This window comes from Cryptococcus neoformans (assembly GCF_000091045.1).
Source record: "Cryptococcus neoformans var. neoformans JEC21 chromosome 5 sequence".
NCBI classification, from domain to species: Eukaryota; Fungi; Basidiomycota; class Tremellomycetes; order Tremellales; family Cryptococcaceae; genus Cryptococcus; species Cryptococcus deneoformans.
In genome coordinates this window covers 1-22,048 of record NC_006687.1, presented here as the reverse complement: position 1 = coordinate 22,048, position 22,048 = coordinate 1, and the positions used below count along the sequence as shown (strand labels likewise).

General features: G+C 49.2%; 9 protein-coding genes and 1 pseudogene across 9 annotated transcripts; 5 read left to right on the top strand and 5 right to left on the bottom strand.

Annotated features, from left to right (window-relative positions):
• Positions 1-725: 725 nt before the first annotated feature.
• CNE00110 (conserved hypothetical protein) lies at positions 726-3,732 on the top strand. Its single transcript, XM_024657135.1, has 13 exons — positions 726-1,475; positions 1,521-1,526; positions 1,582-1,729; positions 1,786-2,118; positions 2,164-2,174; positions 2,220-2,257; positions 2,307-2,417; positions 2,466-2,773; positions 2,821-2,834; positions 2,884-3,025; positions 3,075-3,141; positions 3,187-3,477; positions 3,533-3,732. Exons 1-13 carry the CDS (start codon positions 766-768, stop codon positions 3,616-3,618), a joined length of 2,265 nt encoding a protein of 754 aa, XP_024512949.1. The 5' UTR covers positions 726-765; the 3' UTR covers positions 3,619-3,732.
• Positions 3,733-3,784: 52 nt separating this feature from the next.
• CNE00100 (hypothetical protein) lies at positions 3,785-5,650 on the bottom strand (the record flags this gene model as incomplete). Its single annotated transcript, XM_570697.1, has 1 exon — positions 3,785-5,650. One exon carries the CDS (start codon positions 5,648-5,650, stop codon positions 3,785-3,787), a length of 1,866 nt encoding a protein of 621 aa, XP_570697.1.
• A 1,739-nt stretch (positions 5,651-7,389) lies between these two features.
• CNE00080 (hypothetical protein) lies at positions 7,390-10,167 on the bottom strand. Its single transcript, XM_570695.1, has 2 exons — positions 10,033-10,167; positions 7,390-9,977 (listed from the first exon to the last, which is right to left on the bottom strand). Exons 1-2 carry the CDS (start codon positions 10,092-10,094, stop codon positions 7,472-7,474), a joined length of 2,568 nt encoding a protein of 855 aa, XP_570695.1. The 5' UTR covers positions 10,095-10,167; the 3' UTR covers positions 7,390-7,471.
• A 177-nt stretch (positions 10,168-10,344) lies between these two features.
• Positions 10,345-11,808, top strand: CNE00070 (hypothetical protein). The gene is made up of 3 exons (XM_571103.1): positions 10,345-10,522; positions 10,703-10,921; positions 11,437-11,808. Exons 1-3 carry the CDS (start codon positions 10,366-10,368, stop codon positions 11,700-11,702), a joined length of 642 nt encoding a protein of 213 aa, XP_571103.1. The 5' UTR covers positions 10,345-10,365; the 3' UTR covers positions 11,703-11,808.
• A 72-nt stretch (positions 11,809-11,880) lies between these two features.
• Positions 11,881-12,470, bottom strand: CNE00060 (expressed protein). The gene is made up of 2 exons (XM_570693.1): positions 12,358-12,470; positions 11,881-12,243 (listed from the first exon to the last, which is right to left on the bottom strand). The coding sequence occupies exons 1-2, from the start codon at positions 12,410-12,412 to the stop codon at positions 12,080-12,082; spliced, it is 219 nt and encodes a 72-aa protein (XP_570693.1). The 5' UTR covers positions 12,413-12,470; the 3' UTR covers positions 11,881-12,079.
• Positions 12,471-12,636: 166 nt separating this feature from the next.
• On the bottom strand, positions 12,637-15,705 carry CNE00050 (expressed protein). The gene is made up of 10 exons (XM_024657134.1): positions 14,975-15,705; positions 14,842-14,917; positions 14,633-14,789; positions 14,417-14,576; positions 14,137-14,368; positions 13,957-14,069; positions 13,798-13,896; positions 13,642-13,744; positions 13,114-13,601; positions 12,637-13,049 (listed from the first exon to the last, which is right to left on the bottom strand). Exons 1-10 carry the CDS (start codon positions 15,529-15,531, stop codon positions 12,986-12,988), a joined length of 2,049 nt encoding a protein of 682 aa, XP_024512940.1. The 5' UTR covers positions 15,532-15,705; the 3' UTR covers positions 12,637-12,985.
• Positions 15,706-15,943: 238 nt separating this feature from the next.
• On the top strand, positions 15,944-18,078 carry CNE00040 (enolase 1, putative). Its single transcript, XM_570692.2, has 9 exons — positions 15,944-16,103; positions 16,162-16,254; positions 16,310-16,506; positions 16,572-16,707; positions 16,755-16,865; positions 16,918-17,348; positions 17,402-17,439; positions 17,497-17,576; positions 17,638-18,078. The coding sequence occupies exons 1-9, from the start codon at positions 16,019-16,021 to the stop codon at positions 17,802-17,804; spliced, it is 1,338 nt and encodes a 445-aa protein (XP_570692.1). The 5' UTR covers positions 15,944-16,018; the 3' UTR covers positions 17,805-18,078.
• Positions 18,079-18,441: 363 nt separating this feature from the next.
• On the bottom strand, positions 18,442-20,388 carry CNE00020 (conserved hypothetical protein). The gene is made up of 3 exons (XM_024657133.1): positions 20,192-20,388; positions 19,094-20,121; positions 18,442-19,034 (listed from the first exon to the last, which is right to left on the bottom strand). The coding sequence occupies exons 2-3, from the start codon at positions 19,666-19,668 to the stop codon at positions 18,575-18,577; spliced, it is 1,035 nt and encodes a 344-aa protein (XP_024512814.1). The 5' UTR covers positions 19,669-20,121; positions 20,192-20,388; the 3' UTR covers positions 18,442-18,574.
• CNE00030 lies at positions 18,542-20,786 on the top strand (annotated as a pseudogene).
• A 352-nt stretch (positions 20,787-21,138) lies between these two features.
• CNE00010 (hypothetical protein) lies at positions 21,139-22,010 on the top strand. Its single transcript, XM_024657132.1, has 3 exons — positions 21,139-21,282; positions 21,340-21,490; positions 21,590-22,010. The coding sequence occupies exons 2-3, from the start codon at positions 21,345-21,347 to the stop codon at positions 21,678-21,680; spliced, it is 237 nt and encodes a 78-aa protein (XP_024512955.1). The 5' UTR covers positions 21,139-21,282; positions 21,340-21,344; the 3' UTR covers positions 21,681-22,010.
• Positions 22,011-22,048: the final 38 nt, after the last annotated feature.

The following is a 22,048-nucleotide window of genomic DNA, read 5'->3' as shown; positions in this document are numbered from 1 at the left end:
GTTAAAAGTCACTCTACATAGCATCGACCGCTCTCCAGACCTGATCCCTGCCAGTTGTTTGACCATTGTGGCAGGGAGTAGAAACGAGTTGATATCGAGGTTCAAGGGTTTCAGCTGCAAGCAAGTAGAAAGCATGAGGTGTGATATCGTCTCGATAACCATTAATTGAAAGTAGGATGTAATGCCTGGATCATTGCCTGGATCACTCAGCTCCGAGTAAAGTGCGAAATGCCGACAACTTAATCATCAACAACCTGGATACAAACAAGAATTGTCTGCATTGGCGCGAAGCAGCTCAAGCCTCATATATCAATGCATGGATAATCAAAGCATTTCAGGCGGATGGCTTTCTTTATGGTATAGAAACGTTCCATGTCTTCTTCCGTCTATCGATGCCTTCTTGAACATTTATGTTATGTTTACTGTACCCATTCATCACCCATCGACAGGATGATTTCCACGGTTATCCGCTCATTCGCTTGGCAGCTCAGCGAGGTCTGGGTGTAGATGTGGGTCTTACTTATTAAGGATAAGGACCCGAAGTGATATCAACTTCCCTGGCTCCTACGCACCTCAGCGCGCAGGTCGTGTTCGCAAATCACGTGAAAAATGACGATGAAGCTGAAAGAACCTGACCATTCCATTAAAGGAAAATTGGTTCCGCTGGTCGGCGGTTCCGACATGACATTCGAATCCTTGATTCACCATTGTTGCACATCCAACCAAGCATTCAACATACTTATCCAATAATTCACTAGCACATACATGTCAGCTCAAGACCATCTCGATTCCCCAGAACTGCGATTTCCATCGGCGGAGATTAATGACCCCACACCGCAAAGAAAATCTGGTGAACTGGACGATACTAAAGTCAAGCGTGCGACTGTAGCTTGCAACGCCTGTCGTGCTAGGAAAATCAAATGCTCGGGTGATAAACCGATATGCACGACCTGTGCTAAAGGATCAGTACGATGTGAATATCCGACTGTTCGGAAGCGGAAGCGGGATAGTACTAAGAAGAAGAAGGATTCTGGTAGTGATCAACTCGATCCGGCACTGGCTGCTCCATTATTCACTCAAACTTCAAATATGCCAGAGTCCACGGCGGGGACATCTCCATTGGATAGTAATCCTTTCGCGCCTCCATTTAATCCTTTCGCCGTTACACCGCAACATGCTTCGACATCGTTCGTCGCCCATTCCATTCCGGATTGGGCTCAAAGTCCATGGAAGAACATTACTGGAGGCGATATAGTGGGCCAGGGGATGGACAATGTTGATCAAAGTACCCTAGATATCCTCTCTTGGGACTTAGGTGCGAAATTTCCTTCCGGAACCGAGCCAGGCACTGGCAATCATACGTCCACATCGGACATTGATTCCGGTCGCATGTGGGAAAATACAAGCAGTACATCGAATGTGGACCGTCGATCAGGTGCTCACCGAAAGGCTCGCTTCAGAGTGCCCTATTTCCGGTACGCTGTCCTATATTGCTTCTAGATCATGCTGATGTATCCTAGATTCTTGTTAGTTGCTCCGGTGTTTGATGAAGAGAAACGTTAGAACTGACCTGACTTCTAGTGGACCTACTGCCATAGCCCCCGGGTACAGACAAGTGGTTTGCGATGTATCCGCTCCCGTATCCCCAACTAGAGCACCTTCCGATTTACCTTGGGATCCGATGTTGCAAAACGATCAAATGATCATGGCATCCGATGGAGAATCGCCCGTAGGTCCTGCATGATTTAGCGCTTTTTATTGTTGTCGTGAACTGACTAGGATTAGTCCATTGATGCCCTCAAACAACTCTTGCCGATTTTCAAACTTCATTTCGGTTATTTCTTTCCTTTCATAGATTTATCAATCGATGATCAGGGCCTCCTATTATCTCGTCCTCCATCTCATTTGCTGAACATTGTTTGTGCCTTGGCGGCGAGACATTCACAGGTGTATGGAATGCAATCTTTACTAGGGGGCGCGGACACCGGTTCTCCAAGAGAAATATGGGCATCGAAAGCCAAAGGACAAGTGCCTCGGAACTTGGCGGTTGCATCGATAGAGATGGTGCAAACATTGTTGCTCATCAGTTGGTATGAGTTTTCCCAGGACAGAGATGGGGTACGTTGCCCTCGTCGCATTAGATGTAGTTGCTGATGAAAGCAGGGTCTATGGATGTGAGCTTCTCAGCGGCGACTGTTAAAAGCTAATCCAATTAAAAGGTATTCGGGTATGGCGCTGCGAATGGGTCAGGACCTTGGTGGGTCGTTCTGTACCAAGCCAGATACTCCTTACTGATACCTTTGAAGGTCTTGACACCTTCAAGAATCAGATACCATCAAGTGACAATCCAGACCAGCACGCTCACCAGTCATTACGATGTGCACTGTTCATGATGGATGCCATTATGACTATTGGCAGTAGGTATACCTTTGGCCTACAGGAAAGGGCTGACATGGCTCGTATAGCTGGTCGAGCGGGGATGTATAAAACCAGTTTGGACCAGGTGCCTTCCCTTCCACCATTCACAACACCCAGCGGACTCACTCTCACAAACCCATACCCATACATGACACGCATCTTCTCGCTTGCAGATCATGTCACTCGTATATTGGTCGACAAATGCACAACCACAATCGACGAAGCGGCTCTTGAACAAGCTCAAAGCCGGCTGAACGAATTTCACACCTCATTACCGGCTGATTTACGGTTCGAAACTTCTGCATTCCAGAAGTACGCCGCGATAGCTCAAGGTGGAGCATTTGTACTGCTTAATGTGAGTCCATTGGCTGTTCTCACGACTCAACTGATTTGAAATTGCAGTTGTGGTTCCATACGTGCGTACCGCTTTTTCTGTGCCGCCATTGTTTTGGCTCATTCTAATAGATTAATCATTCTTGTATACCGTCCGTCGCTCTTGGTTTCCCCAATCCCACATGAGAGTCGGCAACAGTATGATGTTGCCGGGAAAGAGGTGTCTGCGAGCTCGGCAAAAACCATTTTAGATATCGCAATCTTTGCAGAATTAGTTCGTCTGCCCCAATACTTGGGATATCAACACTAACGCAAGCTTTCAGATAGATCCCAAAGCCATCACGCAGCCCTGGATCAATTACCCTCTCTACATTGCTGCTCGAACGTTTCGTAGGTCCTCCTTCCTACAGCGCCTTTTGCTCACATTCCTCGCAGTTTCGCAAATAGCTCCCAGTCAGTCGGGGCAATCAGCAGACCCAACGGCTGGCGAAATTCATATCGCCAAAACAGCACGTGCAAACTTTCAACGAATTATCAGTATTTTCGACGGATTACAGCCGTACTGGAATGGTGTGCGGTATATCCGCAGTGTACTTCTTCAAAAGGCAGAGGGCGTCAGCCAAGTCTCTCTTATAGATGGAGAAAATGATGTCATGTCGCCTGATACATTGCCCCCGGAATTGGCTGCAATCCTTGCAGGGATGACTAATGATCGGAGACAAGACGGTATGTCTCTGCTTGATTCGCACTTGACGGATACTTTGGCTGACATTGATTGTAGTGCTCGGAATGGGATTGACAGGAACTATGAATTCGCCTTCGGATAATTTGTGCAGCTTGATTCTCGGCACTGGCACTGAGGGGTAAGCGGCGAGGATGAAAGATGTAAGGATAGGAAGTTACGAGGGTTATAGAGGTTGCATTATTTCGTTGTTTAATTTATTGGGTTGTCGTGTGTGTTACCCGAATGAAAGAAACTACTTAAATAAACAACTTATTAAAGAAAAGAAAAAATAATCCAACCTCCTCTTCCTCACAAGACCAGCGTCCTCGCCCTTGCCTTTACTAGCTCGACACCAATTCTCTTCTCCATCTTCTCGAACCCCCCCACCGGCATCGCCTCCCTCCAGTCCTTCCAATCGTCTGCTGTGCTCCTGCTCATCAAGCCACCAGTGGAAAGGATGATTGGTTTAAAAACCCCACCAGTGACCTTCGGAGCGTTCTTAGAGACGACCTGACCCACCTTGTCGAGCCAGTTCACGCACCGGTCCAAGCAGAAGTCGGCCAGCTTGCCGTTGGGGGCACAGGGTGTGACGGTGCTTCTCGCGTCTCGGTCTCCGAGGGAGTATACCTTCAGGTCGTAGTCAGTGAAGGCCAGAGCGCTGGAACCTCTGACCCGAAGGTCGTTTCTCCTTTGCCCAGACAGCGTGTGGGGCTCAATCTCAACCGTGGCACCTTGAATTTGTTTGAGGTGTTGATAAATGACGCGGTTGATGGCATTGTGCCGGCGCTGGGTCCAGGGGTTGCGGGCGCGGCAAAGCTCGTCGTGACCCAAAGGTGAGTCCGACCCACAGAAGCGACAGACAGGGATCGAGGAGCCGACCAGGGTGCGGTCATGGAGACCGGAGGCAATCTCGACATTGGAAAGGCGCAGGGGTTGAAGGTAAGGGATAACTGATAACCAACTTCGGCCGAGTCTGGAGGCATTCTCGGTGAGTCGCTTGCGTTCAGTGTCGCCGAGATTATGTAGGATGGCTTCCTGTTGCGATTCCCAGAGTTCTGCGCATCGAGTTCGTTGGGGGATCGGAGTTGGAGGTTCCTCTGGCGAAGAAAGGAGACCTAGGTTATCGAGGAGAGTGTCGGAGGCCTCGGCTGCCGAGCGGTAAGCAAGGGGGGCTACATCTTTGAAGGAAAGTAGACCTAGTCCGCCCAGTCGCGCTGGTAGCTTCGTCAACGATCTCCCTAGAGCCTCCTCTTCCACCGTATCCTCTCGCTGCCTCATCCTCATCCTTTTCACCTCCTCCCACAGCATCGTGTCCAGTCTTTCCCATAGATCTACAAGGTCGTCGGAGCGTAGGCTTCTCTGCAGGTGTCGTAGATTTTGCTGAATGCAGAAGCGTAATAGAAGGAGCGCGTGTTGATGTGGAAGATCCTTGAGCTTGCCCACCTTTGCCATTTCCTTCCGAATCCTGCCTTCCAGAAACTCCGCCCGCTTCTCCTTACCACCTACCATCGTCCCTAGCATCTTGAAGCCCTCCTGCCTGATCTCATCGAAGCTGATTAACTTGCATTTCTTTTCATTGAGCTTGATGATGTGCTGCTTGTCGGCGAGGAATTGGGTAGTTTTGCTGAGGACTTGAGAGTCGTTTGAGAAGAGGTAGATGTCATCGAGGTAAGCGAGTGCTTGCGTAGACGGACCTAGCGATTGACTGAGGGCATTCAAGGTTGGTCGGAGGGTGATCGAGAAGAAGAGAGGGCCAAAGGGGTCACCCTGTCGAACACCTTGAGAGGATTGAAGGATTTTGTCACCACACACAAGGTCGGACGAGTCGCCATAGGCCCATTTGCATGTCCTCCAAAGCGTCGGCGCATGGGTCTTGACCGCTGCTGCCATCTCGGCCCTATCTACACGGTTGAAAGCGTTAGAAGCATCGAGCGAGGCTAAAAAGGAGAACTCAGCGCCGGCAGAACCCTCCAAGACTCTCTCTGTCAGCCTCACGATCGGCTCTACACCACCGATTGACTTGACCCCGAGCTGGAACGGGAGGAGGAAGTCGGGTTGGAAATGCGAGATGATGAGAGCTTTCGCACATAGCCGATAGATAAGTTCACCAACAGCGATAGGTCGGATAGAGCCATCGTCCTTCTTCAAGGGGATGAGACGAGAAGTGCGGAGCATAGAGCGACCAGGGGCGGTGTTGTTGGCGATGGCGGCGCAGAGGAGTTGGAGAAACTGCTTGACCGGCTCCCTCTTGGGGGTTATAGAGGTTGCATTTTTTCGTTGTTTAATTTATTGGGTTGTCGTGTGTGTTACCCGAATGAAAGAAACTACTTAAATAAACAACTTTTTAAAGAAAAGAAAAAATAATCCAACCTCCTCTTCCTCATAAGACCAGCGTCCTCGCCCTTGCCTTTACTAACTCGACACCAATCCGTTTCTCCATTTTCTCGAACCCCCCCACCGGCATCGCCTCCCTCCACTCCTTCCATTCGTCTGCTGTGCTCCTGCTCATCAGGCCACCAGTGGAAAGGATGATCGGTTTAAAGACCCCACCAGTGACTTTCGGAGCGTTCTTCGAGACGACCTGACCCACCTTGTCGAGCCAGTTAGGGGGTTATAGAGGTTGCATTTTTCGTTGTTTAATTTATTGGGTTGTCGTGTGGGTTGCCCGAATTAAAGAAACTACTTAAATAAACAACTTTTTAAAGAAAAGAAAAAATAATCCAACCTCCTCTTCCTCACAAGACCAGCGTCCTCGCTTTTGCTTTGACCAACTCGACACCAATTCGCTTCTCCATCCTCTCAAACGCACCCGCCGGCATCGCCTCCCTCCCAGTCCTGCCACTCATCGGCTGTGCTCCTGCTCACCAGGCCACCAGTGGATAAGATGATCGGTTTGAAAACCCCACCAGTGACCTTTGGAGCGTTCTTCGAGACGACCTGGCCCACCTTGTCGAGCCAGTTCACGCACCGATCCAGGCAGAAGTCGGCCAGCTTGCTGTTGGGGGAGCTGGGGGGGACAGTGCTTCGAGCATCGCGGTCGCCGAGGGCGTAAACCTTCAGGTCGTAGTCAGCGAAGGCTAAAGCGCTAGGTCCTCTGACCCGAAGGTCGTTTCTCCTTTGTCCTGACAGCGTGTGAGGCTCGATCTCGACAGTGGCACCTTGAATTTGCTTGAGGTGCTGGAAGATGACACGGTTGATGGCGTTGCCGCAGGGAATGGCCAACCTGCGTTGGAAGTGCCGGTCCCATCCCCATCTCCCCCAGCACTTCCAGAGACGACAGTGGTGAGTGCCTTTTTCCTCGGATGCTAATTCAAATTCTGATCAGTGTTGAAAGTGCAATTCGGTTTTCGACTTCATCCGCAGGAAGTACCCTGGCCCCCAAGAAATGCAGGAACTGCTGCGAAGTTTCAAGGAAAGGGGGATTCAAATCCCTTGTCCTGTGGGCGGTCCTGGGGAAGGACACGAGTTACGGAATGCTGGAGGGAAGGCAAGGTTCCGGTTGCGATGCAAGTTCCGGAAGTGTAAAACTTCAATGGAGCTTGTACCATCACCGTACTGGATAAAAACCTTGATTGAGGAAGGCCGTCTGTGCCGCTCACCATGGAGCAATTCTACGCATTCGGTCTTTCTGATCGCCCAGGCTATGAAGCACTGCTCTTCATTGTGGGCCTCTCTTTCAAGAGCCGACAATAGACGCTTGGGTTCAAGTGTAACCGGACCGAGTCCGATGGACGCGACGGAGAGAGAAAATATATACAATACCGAGTAGATAGACTTTGTTACCAACATGCCATTTATTCTCGCTTGAGTCTCAATCTTTTTTGACAAAGACTTATCCTCTCCTTACCCAGCCACCTACTAAGGAGTCATCAACGTATAGAAAATACGATCAAGAAGCACGATATACGATACATCTCTATACACCCTTATGCAAGATGGAAGCACTGATTTTCCCCTTTTTCTAACACTACTTCACTTCAGCTCATCGTCTCTGTTCTACCCAAGCGCTACCCCACTCACATCCACTTCCCTTCCTTGTTCCTTCTCCTTCATCTTCGTCTCACTCTTACTCCCCGCCGCCGCCACAGCCTCATCGGCCCGCGCTTCGATTAACGCACGAGTTTCGGCAGCCTCAATAGCTTGAGCTTCAGCAGCCCTATCTTTCGCTCTGCGCTTTCCCGCGAGGACCACCTCCTGCCTATGCTGGATTTCTTCTTTCAGGCTCGCTAGTTGGTCGAGTTTGGTTTGCAGGGATTCGAGATGGGTTCGGATGTCAATGTTAATGTTGCTGTTTGGGGTGAGGGAGGGTGTAGAAGTGGTTATGTCGTTTAGCTGCCCTTCTGACGTGTCCACAGAGCTCTCATCCCCAGTGGCGCTCGCGTTCACAACGTTCGCGGCGTTGGCTCCGCTCGTCCTCAACATTTCCAAAACCCTAATCTCCTCTTCTAACCGTCTCTCAAGTGTTTCAATCTCCTCCTTCAACACCACTGTTTTACCGATAGCTTTCTTGTTACGGCCAGCTGAAGAGAGGACAATTCGGAGGGCGGTGTTGAACCAAAGCGGGTTGGGGTGGATTCTCGGTTGAGTGATTTTGAGGGTAGGGCGAGAAAAAGTGGAATCGAGAGTAGAAGAAAAGAAAGTGGTGACGATTTGGCTTAACCATCGGACTTGCTCCAACGCTGCAAACCTCAATCCTGCTCTGCACACGTACAACCCCATCTCTCTCACATTTGGTCGTCCTCGTCCGCCGTGGAAAACAGCCTCAGGGTCAGGGTGACGATGGAGGTAGATGTAATGAAGCATGGTTTTGATCATGTAGTCGGGTGGGATTGAGTTGGCATCGTCAAAGTCGGCCAAGTTGACGCACGCGCGCGCGGGTTCCGAGGAGGATGAGGAGGAGGAGGGAAGAAGAGAGAGAGGCATGGGGATAGATGGTAAGTATGTTGAAAAGGAACGACGATAAGATGGTTCGTGCTCCACCATTTCTGCTGGTTCTGTTGATTCTGCTGATTCTGCTGATTCTGCTAATATCGCCGTGTTTGCAGATGTCGAGGCAGAGATGTCTGAAGCATCTGTGTCGGAATGACGCACCCGACCTAACCAATCCCTCTCAGCTCTTGCAGCCCGTTCTTTGGCCATCATACTGCTCAACGTCGGGATCTCCTCTTCTATTACTTCTTCCGGGGTCAACTTTGCCGTCGTCGCTTCAGCCTCCATCATGTTTTCTTGGAACTCTCCGACCACAGAGGCAGAGGTAGCCATCATAGTGGAAGTGGGGGTGGTGGCTGACGCGGGGGCGGGAGAGGGAACCGAAAGATCGGGATACATCTTCTCAAAAGCTGTAATCATCCCCCACAGATTTCCTTCCCGGCCCATCATCTCAATCACCGCCAATTTAACTTGCGTCGGTAACTCCACTTTCAATCCCTCCCAGCCCAGCCCCAATCCACCCACATCCCTCCTCTTAATCCCGTAGCCTCCTCCCAAAATCACCCTCGTAAGATCTTCAAACCCTTCTCTCACTTTTTGATCCTGGACAGCAGCAGGCGAAGAAGTGTATCGTCCAGCGTCGAGGAGGACCAAAGCCGTTTGCTCGCCGGCTGGGACACCTTGGGATTGCATACCGCTGATGAGACGTTTAAGGGAAGAGATAGCAGAAAGAATCTCGCCTTGGGCTGTGGGAGCACGGTAAATGTTGAGCGAGAGCCAGCGGACGACGGAGCGGAGGGAGTAGTCGTAAAGGGTCCGCCATTCGGAGGGAGAAACCGTCGGGAGTGATGAGGAAGCGGCATCGCTAGAAGAAGAGGAAAGGGAAGGGGGAAAACGGGATTTGAGCTCGAGAAGAATCGATTCGCATCCCGTTTTGTCGCCTAATATTGAAAGTTTTCGAAGACCACCCGTGAGCACTCCAGGGGTATGCAACACTTCTTTCTTCTTTTCTCCTTCTTGCCTCGCACTATTTCGCCTGGGGGCAAGGATATCCCCAGCAACAACCCTCAACCTCATCTCCCACTCCGCAGCCAGCTTTCTAACTTTTCTTCGATGTTCTCTCACGACACTCGGGTTACGGGTGCGTGGATTGCCAATAAGGATTTTGATATCCGAGTATCGAGGGACGACTTGGCGGAATGTTTGATGGAGGACAGAGAGAGGAAAGGTCCGGCGGTATGCTTGTGGAAAGCTTGAGTAGAGGAGCCAGACAGCTTCAGCATGTTGGATGCTCAACATCTCGCCAGTGGTACTGGCGCTGATTGATTCAGGCTTTTCACCAGAATAAGGTTGAAGGAGTTTTTGAAGTTGACCAAGGGAGGCAGCAGGAATGGAGGAGGTAGGCGTTTGGGACCATGAGCCGCGTAAAGGGCTGGTAGGGAACGGGAGTTGGGAAATGGGAGAAGGAGGGATGGCGTTGATAGCTGATGGGAGTGGAAAGGGGTGGTAGCTGTCACTCTTTTTGTTCCTGTTGCTCCTCCTTGCAGATAGGTGCAGGTTGGAAAAAGAGCCTCTGTATGACGAGTCAGCGGCATTCGATTAGACATTGGAACTTTGAAGGGACGTACGTGTAAATATGGTTTTTTAACCTGACATTATTCAGTTTTCGGAGGGTATGGGGTACGCGCATGGCAGGATGTGAAGGTAGTTGCCGGCCTGACTGAGATGGGCAGCTGTGGTGGCCTTTTTTTGGTAGTTTTTTCTGTGGTGGATAGAGGGAATGGATGTTATGGCAAGTGAAGAGTGAATGCGGAAAAGACGGTTTTCGGCCGTCGTCGTGGTTTATATATGATGTTACGTAATTGGCCTCCACCCGCCAGAGTATTTTCTCAATCCCAACAACTACACTTTCTCTTGCACATCCAAAAATACATTGTAATCATATATCCGTATTCATCGAGATGCCCAACAACAGGAAGATTACAAAAAAGACAATCAAGGGAAAGGAAGGCCTCCATCCGGGATCACGAAAGGCTGCCCAGCTTACGCGGGTCCAGCTGAGGGTCGAGAAGCTCAAGGGAAATAACAAGGCAAGAAAAGATCATGTTTCTGCGAAGGGTACGTTTCGGGATGAACTTTGTGATGCGTCGACATATTGATTGATTTGTATCTTTGTCATCTACTGTCCCTTCCATTTACATTCCTATTCCTCGCGCGATATACGTGTACTTCTTTCCTCTTGCTCACTTTGTTCGCCCTGTTTCAACCATCTTCATCTGATCGCTCGCTCTCGCACAGTCCAGCGGCCACTCTTCTTCATCCACTCCCTCTCCTCCCCAAACCCGCTTACCCTCCCTTCCCTCAAAGCACTCATAACGGAAGTGTATCTCAAGCGACATGATCCCCGCATTGAAGAGCTTACACGAGAACGGAGGCCAGGGAGACCAAAGCCGAAGGAGTTGCTGGATTTGGAGGAGGTCAAAAAAAGGGAAACTGGAGAGTATGAGACAGGAATGGGTGGGTTTTCTTTTCCTTTTGCCATGTTTCCTTATTTGGGTTTTGGATTTCCTTCGATTTTTTGCGTCTTTTTCGAACATTCCCTGCGTCGACTGGTTTCCTCGTCTGGTGTATCATATCGCATCGCAGGCTTGGATGTTTTGCATTTTCGGATGCAGTCCAGCTTTGTAAGAGATTGTCATGCCCATAACTTAGTTAAGGTCTTATTCTGTTTCCGGCTTTATCCTCTCTTCTTGTGAGAGATACGAGGTATCTACGAGGGTCGCGTCGTCTGCGTAGGATTCTCTAGGTAATGAGCGGAGCTCTGTGGTATCATAAGTATGGCTTGAAGAAAATTCGGGTTTGGCGATGACTCTTCGCCCTTTTGCGTCTACGTCTTTGTCTTTAATGTCGTTCCTTGCAATCCACTCGACTCCCAGTCCGCTTTCCAATTTTTCCAATCTTCTCCTCTTTGTTTCCACCATCCCCTTTTTCACCTTTTTCCGGACCACCTGCTAACTCTCTCCCAATCGCAGAGGTCCCAGACCTAACCCATCCCCCAACGACCCTTCTCATCCACTCATGGCTCAGTTCTCCCAACCCGCCTTCTATCGACCATTCACACATTGACCTCCTTCGACATATACGTGTATCCCCTCATGGGGAGGTATTGCTTACAAAGGAAGGGAGAACAGAAGAGATGGGTTTGGGGAATTGGAAGGGAGAGGGAGAGGGAGATGATTGGACTACTTTTTTGGAAGGGGTGAGCACGGAGAAACAGGGGCAAGAGATGGAGGAGTAAAGATGCTAAGGAGGAGTAGGTGTTGGGGGGTTGTTGAGTTATAGATGGTTATTTTTGAACATTATAACCCTCATCTTCGCTTATGTATGTATTATACGTTCGTCTCCATGTCCATCGTTGTCAAATGGTCATGATCAGTTCCGCAATAAAAGAACCTCATCCTGCGGCGATTGCAGTATAAACCGTCTTCATAGATTCATGTTCATAGCTCCATAGCTTCATGGTTTCAAGGTTTCATGATTTGATAATTTACTCGGAAACAATCTGCAGACCCGACCAGTAACCCCCACTCACCCACCCATCCAATGTATTCTCCCTGGACAGACCGACCATGCTTCATTCCCCTGCCCACCGCTCTTCCCATCAACCCAACCGCTTTACTTCTCCGCATCCGCGCCAGCCCTCCCGACCTTCAGCTGCACCCCCTCAGAAGGTCCGTTTTTCTTGACTTCGTACATCCCCGGAACGCTAGCAGGCTCATGAGGACAGTCGCACCGATCGGAAGGGGGAATGGAGGCAAGGGCTTGTTCGACGTGTTTGCCTTTTTTCAGTATGGGGTTTTTGTCAGCTCACGCCGTGAGTTGGTTGGTAAGTGGGGGTGGAGAGGGACGTGAGAGGGGAGAGGGAACGAAGAGGGAAAAAGAAGAAGACCCACCGCAACCCCACCAAGTGGGTTTACCATCGTTCGGGCAGGTGACTTGTTTACACATCTTTCTCCTACTTTTCCTTAAGAGGGTGTGTGAGGGAAACCAATTAATGATAAGTGCAGAGGATGGCAGCCGAACGAATGAAAAAAAAAAAAGAACAATGAATAGACGAAACGAGCGAGATGGGAATGACTTCTGACGTTGAGTCTCCACCAACATAATTAAGTTATTTCTACTACTGCGTTATCTTCACATCATGTCCCATGACGTCGTAAACTTCGATCTGCATAGAACCAAATGATTATGTAATCGATTTTGGCTGAGTTGAGGCAAAGTTCTATTGAATGGCATATGTTCGTAAACTTGCATGCAATTCCAATGCTGGAGAAAAGCTGCAGAACCCCTTGGGATACCTGAAACCCAGGCTTTGAAGAAAACCGTGCAAACACTCCTGTAGTTTCTTTTCCACAACCTCTGCAACCGACCCTTAAGAAAATCTAAAAGTAAAATCCGCAGACGTGCAACCAATATGTACTCATGAGCCGGGACCATGCTACTATTCTTCAAGCTGATATGAACGAAGCGTCCGTGTTAGGCGGATGTGGATGATCAGTCTTCCAGCCTGTTTGGGTACCCCTACAATGACGTTGATGGTTGCATTTTGGCCAGCTCAGCATCGTTCCCTCTCCACAACCCCGCGCTGCAGTTTATCACTATTAGCTTCGCGATCCTGCATGTAGGGAAAGAACAGAAACCATACTCACCCTACAATACCCATGCCATTTGAGGTGGACGAAATAAGTTTGCCGCTAATATGATTGCCCGAAATTGTCAAATATGATGGCGAACAAGGAAATCCTCCAGGCCCGCACTTTGCATCCTCGAGCGTGGTCGTCATAAATGCTGGCGTGAGATTTCTTAGACCTTCCGCCAATGCCGGGTCGACCTTGCCCTTATCAGCCCATTGAAGCGCTGCGACTCTGTACAATTCGTATTCCTCCCGTCTGAGTGCCCTCTTCGTACGCGCCTTATCGTCGTCAATTAACGCAATTGAATTCCTTTCACAAGGCAGAGAGAGTGTAGAATCGACAACTGCATAGACGATGGGATTGTCATAATCGACCTTCCTATCAAGGGATAGTCGCCGAGGACGAGGTCGCCAATGCAGCTTCAACGCTACTTTCGCGGCAAGGCCTGATAGCGGCAGAGGTAAGAGCATGCCGGATGTGGTATAAGGGACGTGAAAAGAGGCCTGGGTAGATTTAGCTATGGCCATCAGACAAAACCCTCACCTTCCATTTTTCAGCGGTTTCTGTGAAAGCTTCCGCCAAGACGGACTCTTCTACGGCTTCATCACGATCGACAACGCGGCCGACAAGCATTTGCGTTTCCCGACTATGTAATATGATCAGCCTCTCCAGCAACGCGCATATAATGCGTTCACTGACCGGTAGGTAGTGGAGGCTAGCATGTGGGTTTGCCAGATGATCTCGATGCCTAGTGTCGGGACTGGTATGAGATTTGGGGATCGAGCGAGGTTCATAAATCTGGAGGATCAATGTTATTTCATGATAATGCGTTGCAGATTCCAGGTTGACTTGACTCACTTGGCGTAACGCAACCTTGCCGTGTACAAAGCCTCTGACCTATCAACCCATGTTGAAGGATTCAACCATCCAAGGTGCTTGAGCGTATCGATGAAACCGATATGGCGAAAGGTCTGGCACCGGCGAGTTTTATCAGCTACTGTCCTTTCTACTGTTATTTCGAGGAATGCCAGATCTCACCGCGGGTGCAAGATCAATGCTCGCTTCCTCAGCTCCCACAAAGGCGCTTGACAATCTACTGATTTCTCTCTTGTCTACGCGAGGTAGCTGTTCCACTAAGAATGCAAATGCGTACGATCGACGCCACCGCCAGTGTTTACATAAACTTTTAGACTTGTCTTCTGACGTTTGTATGGACTTAAAAGGTATATCTAGCGGATGATTTAACAGCCCACCGGTGAGTATCCGAGTGCTGGCCCGTCAATGGTGAGTTGGGTTCAATATCTGGCAGAGAACTCACGCAAGTTGGCAATTAGACCTATCATACATGTCTGCGATCCGACGTGCAAGACGTCCAACTCCCATAGCCTCTTTGTCAATTCGTAGTCGACAGTTTGTTGTGGGACACTCGGCGACAAAAAGGCATTGTGCATATCCCTTCCCTCCCTCTAAGATCCAAGCTGTTGGTTGAACCTGTTAGTTGCGGTGTTTATCGCGACTTTGCAGCCCTACTCACGCCACGAAAATTTTGTTCGGCACCCGGGACAATTTACGGCCGCACTGGTTGATGATTCAAAGTGAACAATCGGATCGAAGGGTGTTCCAGTAGCCGCTTTCCACTCTCCAGGATCCACCGGTTGATAATCTAGGGTGTCAGGATCGATGCATGCAATCTGTTATCCAAATTGATGTGTGAGCACCTGCGTATAGACTGAGTTCACTTACAACTGATTCAAGTGGAAAATCAGGGAATGCAGATTGAGGATGGGTGGTACCCCCCTGAACGCTGTCATCATGATACCTGAAGAGGGGCAGGGTCAAAATCATAAGGAAAGAAACATAAGATAAGACTACTTACCAAATGGGGGAACCCAAATAAGTCGCCCACACTAGTAGGACATCCAGAGGGGGTAATGCTGTACTTTTCAGTGCTAGCAGCCGCTCCTGCCAGTAGCCAAACCTTCGGACTGCCATTTCCACAAACAAAGCCACCCTGCATTCTTCAGACAACGGTCCTTCGCAATCTGACGACCATGATGTAGAGCCGTTTACAGCTTGTACGGGTGAAACCTCGCTCACGGAATGTTCCAAGCTAATACACGAGCTCGTCCTGCGGACTTGATCGAGTACTTTAGAAAAAGCCGAAAGCAAGAGCAAATAGCCTTTTGCGCGGCCCACTGAACATGCTTCTTGGCAGCTGTTGGAGATGTAGGCAGGGATTGCGGTCGAGCTAGCGTAAGGAGGCAAGGTCGCATTGGTCTCTTGTCGAGGAAGTGGATTTCTTGTCTGAGCGGCATCAGACCTGACGTTGTTTATTTGTGAATCCCCGCTACTTCCACCCTCGCTCACACCGAGATAGTGGGACGACGAATAGGGTGAGTTCATTGTTTCTTCTCGTTCGTATGCGGGGGTCATCTTCAAAACGAAATTTGAGAATAGGATAAAGATTAGAGTATGGCGAAATTTCTAGCAGTCGGACCAATAACTGAGATCGTGGAAGCGTTGTTGATGATTGAGTGTTGCAATAAGTATCTTGTTTTTCTTCATTCAGTTTTGAGCTGTATGTCGACGACCTTGAACGTCACATTCCATTTCACGGACTGAAAGAAACGTGACCCATGGCTGATCAACTTTAGCTCCAGCAGCAGTCATCGTCCTGGGCTGGCCCCGTACCCGATCAGGAACCTCCACTATACGCAAACTTCCGATGTGCCAGCTGGCAGGGTGACAAGAGTTGCACTGTCATGACGTCAGATGTACGATCCATTTGAGGTGTGCCTACGCAAGTATCTATCTCCATTTCCTGCATGGCAGCAGCTCTGACCATGAAGCATGTGCATTACTATAAATAAACGGAAACCACCCTTCCTTCTCCCGTTTCTTCCTTTATCACCTTGCGAAAATGTCTTTTCAATCTGTCAGAGCTTCTCAGATCTTCGATTCTCGAGGCAACCCAACAGTTGAGGTAGTAGTTGAAACTCTTCAAGGTACGTTACCACCCACTGAATTCATGGACAGTCGCTGATGTTCCCTGTCATTTCCTAGGTCGATTCGTAGCCGGAGTTCCCTCAGGCGCTTCGACCGGAAGTCACGAAGCAGTTGAGCTCCGTGATAAAGGAGATGCTTATGGCGGCAAAGGTGCGTATTTCCGCTGGTAATCTGACGAGCAATGCTAACTTGAGTATACGTAAAGGCGTCTCGAAAGCCGTCAAAGCCGTAAACGAGGTCTTGGGGCCGGCTTTAATTCAATCCGGCATCAAGGCTTCCGAGCAGGCTAAAATCGACCAGTTGCTGATACAGCTTGACGGTACCGACAACAAGAGCAAATACGGCGCCAATGCAATTCTAGGCATTTCCATGGCTGCTGCACGAGCAGGCGCTGCTGAAAAGGTGAGCAAATATTATCACTGTTGTCACTGCGGTCAGAGCCTTTTAATTAATGATTCCCCCCTAAGGGCTTGGAACTATTTGAACATTTGGCGGACTTAACCTTCCCTCAACGTGACAAAGCTAAACCTTACGTACTGCCTGTTCCTTGCACCAATCAGCTCAATGGTGGTGTACATGCAGGAAATCAGCTTGCTCCTCAAGGTGAGTCCGGAGTTCTGCTCGAGTTATCTGAATTAACTTGCCAAAAGAGTTCATGGTACTTCCAACGGGGGCTACTTCGTTTGAGGAGGCGATGCGTATTGTGACGGAATGTTACCATTCGTTGAAATCGGTAATCACTGAGAAATTTGGCCTCGCAGGTGAGATCATGTGTAATGCATTATTGCCGAATTGTGCTGAATGGCCCCGAAGGAACTGGTATCGGTGACGAGGGAGGCTTTGCTCCGCCGGTTGATTCGATTGATCAAGCTCTGGACCTCTTGGTGGAGGCAAGCGCCAAAGCTGGCCACTCGAACAATGTTCATTTTGCCATTGACCCCGCCTCCTCAGAGTTCTTTAAAGACGGTGTGTACGACCTGGACTTCAAGTCTACCGATCAACTTGAAACCCATCGATGCCTATCTCCAGACCAGATGGCAAGTCTGTACAATGATCTTATCTCGAAATATCCATTGATACTTCTGGAAGACCCGTTTGCCGAAGATGATTGGGATAGCTGGACAAAGTTTATGGAAAAGATTAATGGAAGGATTGAGGTGGTAGGAGACGACCTTCTGTGCACTCAAGTCAGCAGGGTAAAAATGGCCAAGAAAGCATCAGCGTGTGATGGCCTTCTTCTAAAGGTGAGTATTCATGCCAGCCGTAGGACAATCATTGAAATGTCTTCCTTCGCCAGATCAACCAATGCGGTACTATTAGCGAAGCGATTGAAGCGTGAGTGAAGATGCGTCAAAAGAGTGTTCTTGGCTCACATCATTGATAAAACTGTAGTGCCCAGACCGCTTATAGCTATGGTTGGTCTGTTTTTGTATCTCATCGTAGTGGTGAGACCATTGACGATTTCATTGGTGGTGAGTGACTTTTAACAAGAGGTCGCAAGCGCTAAGGACATCTCCCTGCTCATTGATGTAGATATCGTAGTAGGTCTGCAAACTGGACATATCAAGTCTGGGGCGCCTTGCCGAGGCGAGAGGTTGGCCAAATATAATCGCTTGCTCCAAATTGAGCGACTTCTCAAAGAGCGTGGCCATCCTGTTCGGTATGCAGGAGTGGATTTCAGGCGGGCGGCTACCTGGTAGAAAATGTCAATGGTGGGGAAATCAGTGGAATGAGGGGAGGATCGCAACTTCATAGGTGCTTTGGCATTAGAAGAAGGGCCTTAGTCGAAAGAGCGACGGTCAGAATCCATAAGATTGCTTATTGCGTTCAACTTTGACCATGAAAGGAGTGGCACAGTGCGACATGGAAGTGCACAACGTTAGCGCATAAGTCCATGCAGCTGGGAAGCAGTACGGCTTGGGCGGTGTGAAGGGTATGAACGTTCATGTATGGAGGCAATAGGATATAGATTCATGAATTCACAGTTATCTGAGTATCGTATCGTATATCCAGACGAACTCATTCGACAGTGGCGATCATGTCGATCTCTAGTCGGCTAACAGGGGTACTTACAGCGCAGTTTCTTTTTAACCGATTTTTAGAAAAATCGACGATTTAGCTGTGAGTGACCCAAGTGGAGTCCCAGGTGAAGTTAGAATTTCAAACCAGTTTCTGGGCCTCGGAGTTAGATAAGTTTCCGTCCACAAGTTATACCGCCCAGTAGCGGAGGCTTAAATCTCCAGAAAGACACAAGAAGTTCCATGTATGACATCAGACAAAAATCGATAGAAAAATCGATCGGGAGGTCGATTTTTTTCTATCGAATTTTTTGTAATTAAGATTATTAAATAAATAAATTGATGAAAAATGATAGTTAATTAAGCGAAAAAGTAGACGATTTCTGGAAAAAATCGCGCTGTGAGCACTCCTAATGGTGAGCGATTCCACAAAGGCGCTACAGGAAAGCGCATTAATCAAAGCCTTCTGCTCGACGTCGGTCGCCTTCAGTCATCGGTTTTAATCGCGGCTCTGGAACACCAATTTCCGGACTCTCGACGGCCCCCATGGGAATATTATTTTGTCCGGATGGATCCTGCATAAAATCCGCGCCGCCTGCTCCCTCTCCTTGCATTCTAGCCTCCAACAACGTCTCCCTGGTCCTTCCCGCATCCTCCGCACTACGAAGAGGGCCTTCTTGAAGCGTTCGTAGCGCTGTTTCTTCGTCGTTCTCGTGTTCTAAGACCTCGGGTCGGACGAATACCTGCTTTGGTGACCACCAATAGATCGGATACCGCCGGCGGCCCAGATTGTTGATGATGAGGGCCCATCCTTGCATGATGAGGGCGGAGGCGAGAACGACAGGTAGGTACCGCCAAGACAAGGAAACGACCGAGGTTTGGACTGCAGCATTGAGTGCAGTGGCCCCGGACCTGAGGCTTAGGTCATAAGCGCCTGCGCATTTTGGAAATCTGATAGGTGCTGCACTGACGGTGGATGGACCATTCCTGAGATCAGCATCGCCAAGGCCGCGGTTGCCATGCACAGTCCCCCATTCACAAAAGTGTTGCCATGAAAGCCTGTATTATCCAGATAATCTTGGTAACGTGGGTTGAGGACCCAGAGCCTGGTGATAGCCGTCCCAACCAGAGCCGAAACGAAGTGTCCGCCAATGAAATTGCGAGGTTGAGCAAGCGGTGACTCGATTGCACCGAAAAGAAGGACGGCCGATGCGCCGAAGGAAGTGATGATGATAGGGGAGGAGTACACATTGCGAAAAGCTGTGTTGGTGCACATGATGGCTTCAATGAGGAGGATCCCTCCAAAGCAGCCTATCCAAGCGAATATCCATACCTCGACCCTCAAAGGAATCTTGACCAACCAGTTAAAAGGCGGGAACGGTAGAGGATCATAAGGCGGCTCATCGCCGGGCTGACGGTAGCCTGTGAAACGCGAGATCCATCGGGGAAGCCGTCCCCGATAATCATCTCGTAGAAGAAAGCGTTCGTAGCGATGGCGGCGAGATGTGGGTTTTCTCGCCTTCTCGTTGTTCGACGTACTGACCATGCGGCAGGGACGACTTTAGATTGAGAAGACACGGAGCCAGACAGTGGGGTCTCGAAGTCGGGAAAAAATGGGAAAACGAGGGGTTGCAGCGACGGGACGAAGATGAAGAGGAACCGGGCGGCGGAAATAATGGGGAAGCAAAGGGGGCAAGATGGTAAGGCTTTTTTCCATTCTTTTCGCTTTAGCTATTCATGTCACCTTTGATACAGTGCGAGCCGGCGACGTCATTGTCCTTTTTTGCGATGTAGAATCGAGAACGAATTGCAAACTACTCACGAACGCTAAATAACGGCTGACGTACCCGTGCATCACCCTAACAGCTGGGGGAGAGAATCAAAAGCATGGTGCCCGATAAGCGCTGTGGTGGAAATTTTTTGTATGTGACAGACGGGCAGGACGGAGGGTAATCGCCGCTGATGTATATAAATAGCGCATGAATATTTTTGATCCGATCTAACAGCCGGGAGAGCATTAGCTTATGACACTATAAGCCCTATTAAGCTCTGTAAAATCATATACATACCCGGCTTGCAGGCGGCGCGACTCGAACCTGGATAGTTTCCTTCATAGTTTTTCACTGTGAGAATTCGGCGCATGGCGGAGAGGGGGTCTAGACAATGGTACGTGCCGTAACCCGGCATGCCGGCGTTTGGAAACTTCGTGGAAGTGGGGGGTGGGGGATTGAGTCGTCCTCAAGTAGACATATTGGGTGCCAGGCGGTAGAATCGGGTGCTGAATCATTTTACAAGCTTAATCATTTTACTTTCCGATGTTTTCAGCGGTCGCCGAACGCGCAAAAAAATGACGGTATCTGGGAAGTGTGACGTCAATGGAAAGACGAGCGCGAGTGGCCTGAAGACAAAGGATGGAAGATGTATGACATATAACGGCATTTGCTGATTTTCGCTGATTCTAACTAGGGGTAATTATGAGGTAGGTGTAATCAGTGAGGTAGGAGTAATCAGTTTTACTGGAAGGAGAACTTTATGGTACTCCGATTCAACCGATAAAATGAACGAGTCAAACGCTTAGGGGTCAGAAAAGCCTTTGGGGGGGAAGGAGGGAGATACATTTATGCTTGGGCACAGGTACCATTAGATGGGTATGCATCTCAGGAGCATTTTCATACCAAGATATACGCTGGGCACGACTTGTGGAATGAGATATAAACGTGTCTGTGATACCCATATATCTAGAGGAACAAAGATGAAGTAACAGGCTTGGCGAACGCATGATGTCAAGGAATTCGATACATGTCCGTGTTTTTAATAACTGGGCTGATTGCTTAATAATCTTAACTGGACCAGATGAGCGGACCAGATGAGCGGAAGTAAATCTGGGTGTGAAGGACGGTTAACTGGTGCGTTAATTACGGGGTCGGTTGTCTGAAATTAAGCTGCTTGACATGGCACTCACGGTTAATTTCCTACCCCTTTCTTGTCATCGTGTGAAGACTAACTTCGTTCCCAATCTGCAAGTAATCAATTATAGCTACTATTAACCTTACACAGTTTGTAGTCAGTTTCCGTCCCTCCTTATCTATTACGACGTCGCTAGTGACTCACTTTCAAGCTTAATGGATCTCACCATTGGGGACTGAATAGCGTAGGCATCGTAAGTCTTTATCAAACTTCGCTGTGTTATTCACGTATCTGATGGTGATTGTTCTAGGCCCCATGTCTGCATATATTTCCCAGCATTTGACATTTCGATCTATTTCCAACGTCCAACATCACCGACTCCACCAAACGTGGAGCGCTGTCTTGTCTCATACCTGTCGTAACGCTGCGCTTTACTACTTGCCGGGGAGGCTTTCCACTTGGTTAGTGTTCAGTTGGGGCTGGTGCCAGCTCGTTTTTCTGAGTCCATTCTTTATTAATCATCTTTTTATCGAGCGCAGCTAATGCTGTTCAATTTCAAGGACTCTACTCTCCACCACACCGCTTCCTTCGATTCAAATACTCTTTCTCTGGCCGCCATGGCATCTTCATCGCGAAGCAAAGCATCTATGAAAGGTCGACCACAACCGAAACATGGAAAAAAGACTGCCAACGTCACCTGAATCTATAGGTGAGCAGTTTGAGGTACAACTTGAGTGTCATTCGACTCCTGAAGCACCTCCCTCCCCTGGAGAATCGTCTGTGGGATCTCATCCACTCTCTCCAACCTTATCATATGTTTCTCATGCAGATCTATCTGTTCATTCTTCTTTGCTAACCATTCCTCTCCATCATGTGCCCATAATGAACGACGCCCGTCACCAGCAGGAAGTGGGTCCATCTATGAAGCATCTCAAGCCTCGGAACCACCTGAAGGTTATACTGATATCAACAATGCCGCGCTAGGGTTAGGGGTTAGGGGGTTAGGGGGTTAGGGGTTA

Excerpts from the sequence above, each read along its gene's own strand:
- CNE00060 (XM_570693.1), bottom strand. The coding sequence starts at position 12,412 with ATGTGTAAACAAGTCACCTGCCCGAACGATGGTAAACCCACTTGGTGG. Across the intron at positions 12,244-12,357 it reads ACCCACTTGGTGGGGTTGCG|GCAAACACGTCGAACAAGCC; the intron begins GTGGGTCTTCTT and ends TACTGAAAAAAG.
- CNE00070 (XM_571103.1), top strand. The coding sequence starts at position 10,366 with ATGCCCAACAACAGGAAGATTACAAAAAAGACAATCAAGGGAAAGGAA. Across the intron at positions 10,523-10,702 it reads AGATCATGTTTCTGCGAAGG|TCCAGCGGCCACTCTTCTTC; the intron begins GTACGTTTCGGG and ends GCTCTCGCACAG. Across the intron at positions 10,922-11,436 it reads AGAGTATGAGACAGGAATGG|AGGTCCCAGACCTAACCCAT; the intron begins GTGGGTTTTCTT and ends TCCCAATCGCAG.
- CNE00110 (XM_024657135.1), top strand. The coding sequence starts at position 766 with ATGTCAGCTCAAGACCATCTCGATTCCCCAGAACTGCGATTTCCATCG. Across the intron at positions 2,418-2,465 it reads TGCCATTATGACTATTGGCA|CTGGTCGAGCGGGGATGTAT; the intron begins GTAGGTATACCT and ends TGGCTCGTATAG. Across the intron at positions 3,142-3,186 it reads CATTGCTGCTCGAACGTTTC|TTTCGCAAATAGCTCCCAGT; the intron begins GTAGGTCCTCCT and ends CATTCCTCGCAG.
- CNE00080 (XM_570695.1), bottom strand. The coding sequence starts at position 10,094 with ATGCGCGTACCCCATACCCTCCGAAAACTGAATAATGTCAGGTTAAAA. Across the intron at positions 9,978-10,032 it reads TTAAAAAACCATATTTACAC|AGGCTCTTTTTCCAACCTGC; the intron begins GTACGTCCCTTC and ends CTCGTCATACAG.
- CNE00040 (XM_570692.2), top strand. The coding sequence starts at position 16,019 with ATGTCTTTTCAATCTGTCAGAGCTTCTCAGATCTTCGATTCTCGAGGC. Across the intron at positions 16,507-16,571 it reads GAGCAGGCGCTGCTGAAAAG|GGCTTGGAACTATTTGAACA; the intron begins GTGAGCAAATAT and ends TTCCCCCCTAAG. Across the intron at positions 16,708-16,754 it reads AAATCAGCTTGCTCCTCAAG|AGTTCATGGTACTTCCAACG; the intron begins GTGAGTCCGGAG and ends ACTTGCCAAAAG.
- CNE00020 (XM_024657133.1), bottom strand. The coding sequence starts at position 19,668 with ATGGTCAGTACGTCGAACAACGAGAAGGCGAGAAAACCCACATCTCGC. Across the intron at positions 19,035-19,093 it reads TCAGGAATGGTCCATCCACC|GTCCGGGGCCACTGCACTCA; the intron begins GTCAGTGCAGCA and ends CCTAAGCCTCAG.
- CNE00050 (XM_024657134.1), bottom strand. The coding sequence starts at position 15,531 with ATGACCCCCGCATACGAACGAGAAGAAACAATGAACTCACCCTATTCG. Across the intron at positions 14,577-14,632 it reads CCGAACAAAATTTTCGTGGC|CTTGGATCTTAGAGGGAGGG; the intron begins GTGAGTAGGGCT and ends TTCAACCAACAG. Across the intron at positions 13,050-13,113 it reads AATGGCATGGGTATTGTAGG|CGCGGGGTTGTGGAGAGGGA; the intron begins GTGAGTATGGTT and ends GATAAACTGCAG.
- CNE00010 (XM_024657132.1), top strand. The coding sequence starts at position 21,345 with ATGTCTGCATATATTTCCCAGCATTTGACATTTCGATCTATTTCCAAC. Across the intron at positions 21,491-21,589 it reads CCGGGGAGGCTTTCCACTTG|GACTCTACTCTCCACCACAC; the intron begins GTTAGTGTTCAG and ends TTCAATTTCAAG.